Source organism: Narcine bancroftii, chromosome 9 (assembly GCF_036971445.1).
Source record: "Narcine bancroftii isolate sNarBan1 chromosome 9, sNarBan1.hap1, whole genome shotgun sequence".
Classification (NCBI taxonomy): domain Eukaryota; kingdom Metazoa; phylum Chordata; class Chondrichthyes; order Torpediniformes; family Narcinidae; genus Narcine; species Narcine bancroftii.
The window spans coordinates 102,551,576-102,565,500 of record NC_091477.1 but is presented as its reverse complement, the minus strand read 5'-3'; the positions used below and the strand labels follow the sequence as shown (position 1 = coordinate 102,565,500).

General features: G+C 40.2%; 1 protein-coding gene across 4 annotated transcripts in view; it reads right to left on the bottom strand.

Moving 5' to 3' along the window:
- The window catches only part of clcn2c (chloride channel 2c), a 366,518-nt gene that overhangs the window by 200,452 nt on the left and 152,141 nt on the right, over positions 1-13,925 (bottom strand). For all 4 annotated transcript variants that reach the window (XM_069897081.1, XM_069897082.1, XM_069897083.1 and 1 more), the window contains exon 3: positions 10,305-10,436. In XM_069897081.1, the coding sequence (XP_069753182.1) occupies positions 10,305-10,436 (132 nt within the window). The remainder of the gene's footprint in view (positions 1-10,304; positions 10,437-13,925) is intronic.

Below are 13,925 nucleotides of genomic sequence, written 5' to 3'. Positions count from 1 at the left end.
AACCATGGGTCCTCTACCGGCATCACCTACGGCTCCTAGAACGCTTCCACCAGCGTTGTCTCCGCTCCATCCTCAACATTCATTGGAGCGACTTCATCCCTAACGTCGAAGTACTCGAGATGGCAGAGGTCGAAAGCATCGAGTCCACGCTGCTGAAGATCCAGCTGCGCTGGGTGGGTCACGTCTCCAGAATGGAGGACCATCGCCTTCCCAAGATCGTTTTATATGGCGAGCTCTCCACTGGCCACCGTGACAGAGGTGCACCAAAGAAAAGGTACAAGGAGTGCCTAAAGAAATCTCTTGGTGCCTGCCACATTGACCACCGCCAGTGGGCTGATATCGCCTCAAACCGTGCATCTTGGCGCCTCACAGTTTGGCGGGCAGCAACCTCCTTTGATGAAGACCGCAGAGCCCACCTCACTGACAAAAGGCAAAGGTGGAAAAACCCAACACCCAACCCCAACCAACCAATTTTCCCCTGCAGCCGCTGCAACCGTGTCTGCCTGTCCCGCATCGGACTTGTCAGCCACAAACGAGCCTGCAGCTGACGTGGACTTTTTACCCCCTCCATAAATCTTCGTCCGCGAAGCCAAGCCAAAGAAGAAGAAGTTCATTTGTTCAAAAGATAATAAATTATTTCCCAAAAATGGGAAAAGCTATGCTCCGGAACTATGAGAAATACAATAAACACAAGGTTACGCATGATACAATATGATTAGTTACACAGGCTTTATATCACGCCCCAAAAGTTAAATAAATGGGACCCAACAGTATCAAATAGATGCTTTCACTGCAAAAAGGAAACGGGAACAACAATACATGCAATTTGGGCATGTGAGAAAGTGGAAACGTTTTGGGAAGATCCAAATCAGGTGTTAAATAAAATCACAAAAAGCAACATACCAAAAAATCCAGAGATCTTTCTTCTAAGTAATACAAGAAGTAAAGAACTAGGCCTCAAATTGGATGAAGCACAAAAAAGATTTATTATGATAGCTTTAGCTGTAGCAAAAAAATGTATAATGTCAACCTGGAAATCAGAAGAGAGCCTGAGAGTACAGCAATGGTACATAGAAATGAATAAATGTATTCCATTGGAAAAAATAACATATAATTTAAAATAAAGTCATAGTATTCGAACAAATTTGGGAACCGTACATGGAACACAACAGAGAAGTCCTACCATAGACCTCCACCCCCTAAAATGATAAAATGAGAAGAAGACGAAATGAACTGACCCAGTGTGTAAAAGTAGATGACACAATTTTCTTGTTTATTTTCATTGTGTGATGACATTGTTTAATGGGTTTATTGTATTGTATATGTTGAACGTTTAATGTGTTTGGAGGGGGGTGGGAAGGAGGGAGGGAAGGGAGGGGGAAAAAAGGGGAGAAAATGACACTGTGTATATTCAAGAGGGAAATGTTTGTGTGTATTTTGGATAATATGGTTCATAGTGTAAAAAATAAAAAATGTATAATCATCCCAAACAAACAATGCACTCTTCTTCAATCCCGCCAGTTATATCTTGATTAGCGTACACTGGTGAAATTTAGACTGCTGTTATAGAAAATATTTACTAAGTCTAACAAGGCAGATGTATATGAAACATTGGTATAGGATAATATGTGCAGGAATACTGGGAAAATTGCTTATAAGCTCATGTCTTGGATAGATGATTGATAAAACTGGGGATGCTTGCTGAGGATTGTTTAATTTAATTCACATCATCCTGCAAATTAAGCAGGCCCATGCCTCCTAGCAGCACATGTACACCAGGCAGGTGTGGCTGATGTGACAAGTGACACAAGTCCAAAATGATGACAATCTCAAAGAGACACTCCATCCGCTTTCAATTCATTAGCTCCACCACTCAAGTCCTACACTATCATTATTTCATGGTAACAATGATGTGAAACAAAAGTATATAAAGTAACACAAACACTGTGGATACAACAGCCAGTCAGTAGATAGGCATCCTGCGGTGGCAACTCATCTTCTAATTCTGTATGTCTATCATCAATATTGCACAAGTCAAGGCTGTGGTCATATACTCACTTCTTCTCTGGATGAGTGCAGCTCGAACAACTTTCATATTGCTGGGCATTCTCCAGGAGAAAGGCCTCCATTGGCATGCCATCAGACCCAAAGGTTCACTTGCTCAGGGAAGCACAGTTGGAATAGTGGTTAGCGCAACACCTTTACAGGACCAGTGATCGGGACCGGACTGGGGTATTACTCTGACATTACTTTCCAAATCTGCAGGATCTCCTCTAAAATACGCAAATTTCTGGATTGGAGAAAAATATTCCTTTTTCATCACAGCCGTGTACATCCTGAACTCTCTGTCGAAAAGCATTGTTGTAGCCCTTTCATCAGGAGGACTGCATAACATATGTATATGGCTTATCACTATCTTCTCAATGACTTTTCTTCAGGTTCCAGATTATTAATAGAATTTAAATTCCACAGCTGTCATGAGGCTCTGGATTATTGGTCCAGTCCTCTGAATTTCTTGGAAATTAACCAAATACATTGTGCTGCAGAGCAAAATTCCAGGAAGGCAACAGCAATTAGAAATTCTAATTTACTCTAACAGAAAGGGGGAAAAAAAAAATCAAAAACTACAAGCCAAGTACAGTAAAATCCCCATTATCCAGAATTCAAACAACTGGCAAAACAAAACAAAAATGCGGAAAATAAATATGTAAAAGATACGAAAGTTTAAAAATGGCACCTCCCTCGCACTTATTTCATAACACAATCTCAAGCAACCGGAAAATTCACTAATCCAGCATCTACCAATCCCCATAGGAGCCAGATACTGAGGGTTTTACTGTAATTCCAATAGACATAACGTAAATAATACAAGAACTCGCTGCCAATTTTAAAATTTAGAGTTCAAATTTACTGTCAGAGTACGTACATGACATCACTTGGAACACAGATTCTTTTTCCTGTGGACCAAGCAATATGTAAATGCCCTACTTTTATGTGATGTATAGTTTATTACACATATTACCACTCGTTAAAGGAGATATTTATGAAACTTGAAGGACAGAATGCACCATTGCAAATCATATTGATGGCAACCAGTTATTTAAATAAATGGGATCATTAGAAAATAAACTTTCACTTGAAATCAAACCTATTCAAAATATTAAGAATAATTAGAGCAAGCTAAATAAATAAAAATGACTGCAGTGCAAATGGTTAAATTTTCTCCAGGCAACATCCATCATTATCAAAGAGAAAGAAACTGAACAATACTTATATGGCATCAGACTATTCATTCTGTTATGGGCCCGGAGGACCCCAAAACACAGCAGCAATAGAAATTCACCAAGACAATGGTTACTTAAACAAAAGTTGCTTTTAATTATCTTTAAACATGAAAGCAGGATCAAACTTTAACTTATTACTATTCTTCTTTGGCTTGGCTTCGCGGACGAAGATTTATGGAGGGGGTAAAAAGTCCACGTCAGCTGCAGGCTCGTTTGTGGCTGACAAGTCCGATGCGGGACAGGCAGACACGATTGCAGCGGTAGCAAGGGAAAATTTGTTGGTTGGGGTTGGGTGTTGGGTTTTTCCTCCTTTGCCTTTTGTCAGTGAGGTGGGCTCTGCGGTCTTCTTCAAAGGAGGTTGCTGCCCGCCAAACTGTGAGGCGCCAAGATGCACGGTTTGAGGAGTTATCAGCCCACTGGCGGTGGTCAATGTGGCAGGCACCAAGAGATTTCTTTAGGCAGTCCTTGTATCTTTTCTTTGGTGCACCTCTGTCACGGTGGCCAGTGGAGAGCTCGCCATATAACACAATCTTGGGAAGGCGATGGTCCTCCATTCTGGAGACGTGACCCATCCAGCGCAGCTGGATCTTCAGCAGCGTGGATTCGATGCTGTCGACCTCTGCCATCTCGAGTACTTCGACGCTTGGGGTGTAAGCGCTCCAATGGATGTTGAGGATGGAGCGGAGACAACGCTGGTGGAAGCGTTCTAGGAGCCGTAGGTGGTGCCGGTAGAGGACCCATGATTCGGAGCTGAACAGGAGTGTGGGTATGACAACGGCTCTGTATACGCTTATCTTTGTGAGGTTTTTCAGTTGGTTGTTTTTCCAGACTCTTTTGTGTAGTCTTCCAAAGGCGCTATTTGCCTTGGCGAGTCTGTTGTCTATCTCATTGTCGATCCTTGCATCTGATGAAATGGTGCAGCCGAGATAGGTAAACTGGTTGACCGTTTTGAGTTTTGTGTGCCCGATGGAGATGTGGGGGGGCTGGTAGTCATGGTGGGGAGCTGGCTGATGGAGGACCTCAGTTTTCTTCAGGCTGACTTCCAGGCCAAACATTTTGGCAGTTTCCGCAAAGCAGGACGTCAAGCGCTGAAGAGCTGGCTCTGAATGGGCAACTAAAGCGGCATCGTCTGCAAAGAGTAGTTCACGGACAAGTTTCTCTTGTGTCTTGGTGTGAGCTTGCAGGCGCCTCAGATTGAAGAGACTGCCATCCGTGCGGTACTATTAACTTTAACTTAACCCCCTTCTAATTCTAAGCACGTCTGTATGTATTGTGTGCAAGATCAGAAAAGTTATTTGATTCACAGTCCAATCTCACTTCTCACTCCTCCAAGTTCACTGGGTGCAGGCAATTCATATAATGTGCACAGAATTTAACATTAATGAATCTTCACCAGGCTTTGGTGCTTGAAAGGTAAATGGTTACCGCTCAGCAAGGTTCTTGTTGGTTTTAAGAGAGAGATTTGTTGCTCATTGGACATAAACTGATTCCTTCCAATCAGCCACTGAAGAAACTTGCCCCATCAGGGTTTTCCAGATGATAATCTCTTTCTTTCAGGTCACCTTTGTGTTTCCCTTATTTCAAGTGAAATATTATACAGCAAGCCATCTCCTCTTGTATGGACCACAAGGGCTTTGAACAGGCTGAACTAGAACTCAAAACCCATCTTCAAAATGGGGTTTTTCCACAAGCTTGCCAGCTTGTCCTGTTCCAGTCCCAGCTGCTGCTGCTGAACTGTAGAAATGAATTTTCTCTCACTCAGAGAAAACCACATGACCCTCTTAGAACAGCCAACTGCACTCAGACTGCAGCACCAGACCCAATCTTCTGAGTTCATTCATCTGTTGCTTTCCAAAACAATAATTCATTACCCCACAGCATGTCCAATTAACTCTACTTATGAAATCTCTATAGGCATTCTTCAAAGTTTTTGCAAAGGCACTCGGAGCCAGGACTGTCTGGCTTGAGCAGAGCTCTGGCATTTTAAATGAGATCTGTTTTGAAGTGTTTGTATCTGTGTGTAACCCAACTTAAAAAAACCCACAACTTGTATCCTTTAAAACATATCTATATACAATATAACAATCTGTCACAATACCCACCTAATTAGAACCAGATACATCTCTGCTTCGCATTGTGATCCTTTTTAATCATCATACTCCAAGGAGCCTTTTCCAAAACAATGAGCTAAGGCAGGCTGGCTATCTGATCTTCCATGTATCATGAGCCAAGTTAAACATTCATTTATCAATAAATACTGATGAGCATTACTCATCCATAAGATTGTTTCCATTTATCCTACAAGGACACTATATCATTTTTTCACATAAGCTGTGTTAAGATTTATACCAAATATTTCATCACTTTTAAAAGATTTTGGATAAAGGTAATGAATCTTAACATTGTTGAAGAAAAAAAATCAGCTTGTTCAATGTCATGTTTTGTTTTTAATCTCAGGAGTTGGTTCTGCGAGTCAAATAATGAGGCATGTAGACAAAGCCGAAATTAATTTGAAACAAGTGGTTGCAGATTTAATTCCACAACATTGCTGTTGCTAAGGAAAAGCAAAACACTACAGATACCACAAATGTGAAATGAAACTGGATTAAGCTGGAAATACTCATCAGGTCTGGGAGCATCTGTTGTAAGAGAAGTGAGGTAACACTTTGAGGTGACATTCTTTCAATACACTGAGGAATTCTGTAGTTTTCATATTATATTAGACAGTTGGTGCGATGCACTTAACCTAATGACCTGCCCAACCCAGTGATGAGAAAGATTCATTCAAAACATGATTTGTTTCCAGAGCAGATAGAAATGTGGGCATTTTGTCACATCCCTTTCGAACAATGACTATTCCTTGTTAACATTCAATGAAGTGGGAATACAAAACAATCTACGGTAATGAAATGGGCCACGTGGTGAAATTTTATAGTCAATTCTGAAAGCTTTGCTAACCTAATCTTAATTGACAAGTAAGCTTTGCATTTGTAAAATCAGGTTTAATTTTAGAATCAAATTAGTAGAAGAATAAGACATACTGCTTTGGGTTTAATAAACATGATTATAATATGAAAAATAATGAGCCAAGGATAGAAACAAGAGGTCATGAATTAAGAGTTAGGGGGAAAAAGTTTAGAAGTAACATGAGGGAGAACTTCTTCAATCAGAGTGGTGGCTGTGTGGAATGAACTTTTGGAAGAAATAATGATGGCAGGGTCCATTTTGTCATTTAAGGAAAAATCGGATAGGTAAATGGTTGGGAGGGGAATGGAGGGTTGATGGTCAAGATGCAGGTATGTGGGACACTGAAATTAGGGTGCACTGTGTGGTCTGGGAGCTGCTTCACCCAAGACAATAAGAAACTGCAAAGACTTGTGATCGTGGCTCAGACAATCACACATAAGCCCCTTTCACACTTGCATCCCACTAAATTAGCCGTTCAGTGCCCTGGGATAGAAATGGGGGGTGGGGGGAGGTTTGGCTTTTCACACTTGACCACTCCCTAACTGGGACAGTGAACGCTTTCACACTTGCAAGGAGCCATCCCCGGCATTAGGACTGTTCTACCTTCTACTGATGACGTCATGATGCATCGAGTGATGGTAGACCTGCCCTAAATCCTGATCAATGTATTATGATCTTTTATTTGAACAAAATTAATCATGTTAATTATAACATAATTAAGTTTTACAGTACAGTACAGTATGAGCCCTTCACCCCTTGTTGTTGTGCCAACCTATAAAAACCTTTACAAAGGACTGTGTGAAAGTGCAAGCAATAATTAGCAATAGCAGACAATTTTTAAACAGTGTGAGAAAGTTGGTAGCACTATAGCATTCAATTTATACAGCATGGGAAAGTTTATAGCGCTCGAGTGCACAATTTATATAGTGTGCGAAAGTTGGTAGCAGTATTGCATATAATTTATAAATACCGTGGAGGAAAAAGCGATGGTGGACCTGCCCTCCCAGAATTCCATGCAGCAGAGAAAGGATTATACATCCGGCTGCGTACATGGAGCATTCATAGAGGAGTTTCTCTGTCAAACGGCATTCTGGGAAGTCAGGCCCACCATTTGTTTTTTCCCACGGACTTCATAAATTGCGCACTATAACGCTACAAATTTTCCCACACTGTTTAAAAATTGTCCACTATTGCTGTTTATTGCTATTTATTTCCTCTCTCTCTCTCTCTCTCTCTCTCTCTCTCTCTCTCTGCCACTGCGACTTTCCCGTAGAAAAGTTTATACCTTCATTTTAATCTTTTCTTCCTGCACTCACGCAAAAACTTGGGTCATTTCAATTCCACAATGCAATTACCCATTTCACACTTGCCTGATTGCAATGCTGAATTAACAGACACTGGAAATTGTACTAGAGGTCGAGGCCTTCAATCCCTGGCATGAGATGATGTCATCCGACACCGGCGTTCAATTGATTTTGCTTTCAGCCCTTTAAAGGCTGGTTGGCGGTAAATTCCTAGGATCACTTGCAAATGTGAAAGGGGCTGTAGAGACCTTTTCCTGCATTGACTCCATCTGTAACTCTTGCTGCCTTGATAAAGCAACCAACAAATTAAAAGACTTATCCCAGCCCAGCTATAGAAAAGGGGAATTTCCTTCCTGTCATTGTCAGGTTCCTGAATGAACCCCAACATAATAAAACTATTTACTGTTTGCTCCTAAATAACTAAACCTCTGTCTATAATGGAGTACTTTTGTATGGTCTTATTTGTTGTAATATGTGCAAGATGTATTTTGGTGTGCTCGCACAATGATCTCATGGTATCTCAGTATATATGACAATAAACTTGAACTTGAATTTAGAACATACTGCACTGAAACTGAATTCAATCTCCAAACTGCTTCATAAATAGCTTGATCCAAATCCCACACTATCCAAGCTCCAATCATGTTTGGTCAACTTCTCTCAATCCCCCTACAACTGCATCCTAGCCTATGATTGGGGTGGCATGGTTTGTGGCACAATGTGGTTAGCACAATGCTGTTGCAGCACCAGTAATTGGGACCGGGGTTCCAATCCTGTGCTGTCTGTAAGGAGTTTTGTACCTTCTCTCAGTGTCTGTGTGGGTTTTCCCTGGGAGTTCTGGTTTCCTCAAAAACATACCAGGGCCGTAGGTCAATTGGGCGTAAATGGGCAGAATGGGACAATAGACAAAAAGGGGTTCTCAACGTGCTGTATGTCTAAATTTAATTTTAATAAAACATTAATTTGATGATTCACCAACATCTCCACCAAATTAAGTCCAGCCTGTTGCAATCCATATTCTACTCTCCAGCCTGCTGCATGATCAGCCAAACCCCTGCCCTCTCTTTGAACCCCAATCAGTCAGCTGTTTTTCCAATTATCCATCATCCCCAATAACTGATAAGCAACTTATCCTGAGTGCACAAGAAAATTACAGCCAGAGAGATGCAACAACTGATAATCAACCCATCTGTACAAATCCTATGTTAATTCCACTTTTTATATTGTTCCATCAATCGCATGAACTGCCCCGAGATTTTCCCACCCACCTCCAAACTGGGGAATTATTTATGGTGGCCAATTCACCTACCAACCTTCATGTCTATAGAAAAATGTTGAAAAGCACAGCACAGAGACAGGTCATTCAACCCACCTTGTCTACACCAAACATCATACTGCATTCTTCTTTTCTTTGTCTGCTCATTGATATATATCTAAATGCCTCTTAAATACGGCTGACATACCTGCTTCTATCACCTCCCCTGGTAACACATTGCAGACTCTCGCCACTCACTGTATATAAATATTTGCCACTCAGATCTCCTTTAAACTTTTCTCCCTCTCACCTTATACTTATGCCCTCTGATATCACCCTTTTTGCCTCTCAGGATTTTATGTTCTTCCAGTCATGTCATCCCTCAGTTTCTCATGCTCTAGAAAAAAAAACAAAGTTTGTCCATTGTCTCCTTTAGATAGTACATTTCAAACCAGATGAACCTCTTGAAGGCTTGCACATACTTCCTTCAAATACAGCCAATCACAACATTTGCACAATGCTTCCCAACTTTTATAATCAATGTCCTGACTGATAAAGCCTCTTCCAGGGTGCTATGGGCTTGCACTCCAAGATCGATTATTCTTCCATTTGACCTCCTCGAGTCAACTCCATCAACCATGTCAACACCCAAGTGATTTTGATCCTGCTGTACCCTTTGACAACTTTCCTCACTATCCATAACTCCACCAATGTTTGCATCATCAACACCATAATAATAAGGTCCTGTTATTACAGATTTTCAGCTTCCTCCCCTCACTCTCATTATTTGCTTCGCTTGACCAAAACAGTACCAGAGCCAATGTGTCGGTCAAATGACAAGGACGCGATGGCTCGAGGAAATGGTTAACATTGAATACTGCCTGGTTACTGAACTACAAAAGGTCCGATAATTATTCATTCTGTTATCACATCCTTAGATGATTGTATCACTTTTTTTTCCTGTATTCTCACAATGGGAAAATCTTATTCACCATTTTAAAGCCACAGTAATTCGATTAAAGCCAAACACCACATTGCTCATATTTCTCGCTGTTTCTTCACAACACAGAAGGTGCCATTCAGCTCATAGGCTACGGACTGGCTTTTCAGAGCAATTCCATCATTCCCCCACATGTTTTCTCATAAACTATTCTCTTTTCACTTCCCCATAGACCATCTCTTCCAATTTTCTTGTCATCTACTTATGCCACGAGTAATGGCCAATTCATCAAATAGCGCATCTTTAACACAAGGAGTGAAACCAGAGGATTAATAAAAAGCCCAAATGATCACAGGGAGAAAACCACACTGGAGGTCAGAATCAAACCTGGAGCCCTGAGGCGGAGAGGCAGTAGCGTGAACTACGGCGTCATTGTGCTTTGGGTGCACCACCATGCCACTGCTAATAAATGGCTCAGCTGAGGTCATTTTTAGGGGAGCTGTTTCTGTGCAACTTAATATTTTTATTCACTCTCAACAATAACGTGTTCTTACCTTGCAAACACATAGCAATGGCAAAGTCCATGGCCCAGCTTACCAAAGCCATGAATAATCCCAACAAAATCAGGAAAATCCAATCTTCTCCCACTTTTGAAATCAGGAATGTTTGACATCGCACACTCAGTACTGCAGACAGAAAAAAATGGAAATTGTTATCATTCAGCAGATTATGAGTTAAATCATTTACAATCACTGACTGAAGAGATGGCTTGTCAACTTGGCCACAGCTAATAATGTCTTTGCTAATTGACCTATTCAGTAGCTTTCAAGCTGCAAGAGGAACAGGCCTTCATTATCAACATGTTCCAACTTTTACAGAATTATTCCAGAATAACATTTAATTTCTATTTGATCCTTTTAAAAAAAAACACTAACTTGTCATACCAAAAATATTGCCAAAAACTCTATATTGAAAATATCTTTTCACATTACTCTTCTGTTCCAGAACAATGACAAGTCAAGAAGATGAAATGAACTGAAATGCTGTGTAGCAAAGGATTGCTCTCAATCCTCTGTTCTCAGGTCAAGGCAAGCAAAACAGGAGGGAAAATATCCTATTGGGTGAAGTCCACATGCTCTTCGATTGTATGTACAAGGTATGAGATCTCCACTCAATGCACAGAGATTCTGTGATGAACATTGAACCAGGATATTGTGTGGTCAGTTATTTTTGCTGATCTCATTAGTCTTGCTGATCTTTCACATGAAGGCCCTCTTTCTCTGGAGATGTCATTACATAGGTATGTGCTGCTCTACTCCGGTCTCTGATCCATAAATCACATTTTAAAGTTACTTTTAATAGTGCATGAATCACCTAGGAATTTGCCCCATTACCTCTAGATACATACTTGTACAAAACTACTCTATCTTGGGCCTTGCGGCCTAGTGATAGCCATCCAAGGTCTTGATATGTTGGACATTATCTCTTATACAAATGATTCCTGTTAATTCAATCTTCACTGGATCCGTAATCTCTGTAAATTTAACTAAAAGCAGCAGTTATATACTGCTGGTATTTTATGATTGGAGATCAACTGTGTCCCTTCTGCCAGTATATTGATTAAAGTCCCTGATTTTTGTCCAAAAGACCACTTTGTCATCAACTGGGCACATGCAGTGTGCTAAGATTGATCAATGCACTAACTGTGCTAATGTCTTCTACCATCATCCATCCCAACATGCCATCCCACTGGGTGCCCATTATACAATTACTGTTGTCACATAGGCACAAATATCGTGTTAAATAATGCTGCCACCCATTTGTTACAACCAGGAAAACCAATGGACATCTTCTTAAGTCAGCTGAATACTTTTCAAATTATTGGCCATTCATCTTTGAAGTATAAAAATATCAAGAATTATTTTACACAATTTTATTTGAAAATGCCAAAATCTGGAAGATATTTATATTTTACAAAATAAATAACAGTATTATCTTTACAGCTGCAGACTATGTGATTTCTTAAGAAGTCCCATATACAGCGAGGCCTAAAGTGATTCAACACGATGTCTGCGGTCGCCAAATAAAAAGAGCCTCAAATACTTATTAAGGATTGAACATTAAATGCTGCTTCTCTGCCAGCACCAGAGGGTTTTCAGCAGACTGATTACACTTTGGCTCCAGTTAACCAATTATTCAGTCCAAATAAAATGATTTTTTGATAAAAACACCATGCAGAATATCATGCTTTACAGCCGCAAATCAGAGACCGTGTATACTCATTCTTCGAGTATTATTCTGCATTTTTGTTTGGTGAAAAGATATTTGCATCATAAATGTTCAATTACAAAAACAAAACAATTAAATGGCTACAAAAGTAATATAAGATTTGGAACAGAAAATTATGAAAATATTTCAGTTGTTAAACAAAAATCTGCAGATGCCATGTTCGTCGTGCAAAAAAGTGCTGGAGAAACTCAACAGGTCACACAGCATCTTTAGGAAGTAAAGGTAAACCAACCACATATTTATTTATACATTTAGAGACTTCGGATATGGAGAACCAAATTTGCCTTTGGTATGTATAACTAATAGGAATGCCAACCGTCCTTCACATTTGCTGGGTCAACATCCCCCCTTTCAAGAAGGGGACTTTTTGGACCTACAGCTTTGCCAGCAGAAAGCCCTGGACAAGTTTCAACGAGGTTGGGTGGAAAATGGGAGGGACTGATCACAGGCTATTAACAGCCTCCCAGAGGCCGTACAGTACTTTTTCGTTGGAATCCACAGTTAATTCACAGCACACCAACCAAGGGTGAAGCAGGCCTTGATGCATGTGGCACTGAACACTCGCACATTGATTTGTGAGTGCAAAATGGAGAACTATCCATCATTCGCTAATGTATAGAGTCTGAAGCCAATTTAAAATGACAGGATAAGTGAGGGCAGTCTGAAAAATTGCTTGATCATATTAGATGAACATTAGTAGTGCTTTCCAAATATATTAAATTTTGACTAATGTGTACTCAATTGATTAGTTAGGAATAAATGAAGGCATGGCAAACTATTGAGATGTGCTAAAAATTAAGATAAAAAATAGTTCCAGATTTTATGATTAGCAGGAAGATGTATTGCTTGCTGCTGACCACAAAGAAACTTCTCCATGGAATCTTTAGTTGGCATTAGGTGCTTTCAAATTGCAGTACCTGGATGGCCCTCCTGGAACCCAGGTGAGATTACTAGATTGCGTGTGCCTCCTGCACCTTTCAAATAGCAACCTGGCAATTTAAGGGGGGGGAATAAATAAAAAAATAAAAAATCGCACCCCTGCAATGACACATCACACAGCCACAGGGAATCCCCTGGTCCCCGCGTTCTTTCTGTTTAAAGTTCCAGAGTAACTGGCTGAGCCCTTTCAAATAGGTGGAGGACACCTTGGTAATCTTTACTGGGTTCCCTGACCACCTCCGAGGTAGGTCTGGGACCCAAGTAGATTTTGACATGGCTTGTCCTATTCAGCCCTTTCAAATAGCCCCTGTAGCTGGGTCTTCAACCTAGTAAATTGCCCAGTTAACCCCAATTTTACAAGGCAAATTTTTAAGGGTCTATTGTGACATGGATTTGCCCTTTTATAAAAAAAATACAATTTTTGTATTTTAGCCCCCTAAGACTAGAGCTTGATCATGATAAACAGAATAAATGGCGAATCAAATTAAATAATTTTCAAACAGGAAACCCATTGATCATTAGTAATTTTAGAAGAAGCAAGGTAAAAAGGAGTTGTTAACATTGATAATGAAATATCATAAACATTTTTTTAAAATAAAAGTTAATGAAATGTAATTTTCTTATAATAGGGTATTCAACGTTAAACTTGTTTTTCCCCAAGCCTAGATGATTGTTTAGCAGTCATTATAACTTAAAATAAATATTCAATGAGACCGCATTTCTCAAGATTTAACATTTTTTTAATGTTTTTACAACTTGAAAACTGTCAAATGGTAAATTACATCAGTTCATTGATTTGTGGAGAGGACTTCCAATAAATTAGCCGCGTACCCAGAAAGAAAAGGTGTCTATGGACAGCAGATCCCTTCTTTTAATCACAGCTCCCAGAAAATGCAGCCAGTTTTACAGAATGTCAGTGAACAGTAACAGTTGTGCTGTCATTACAA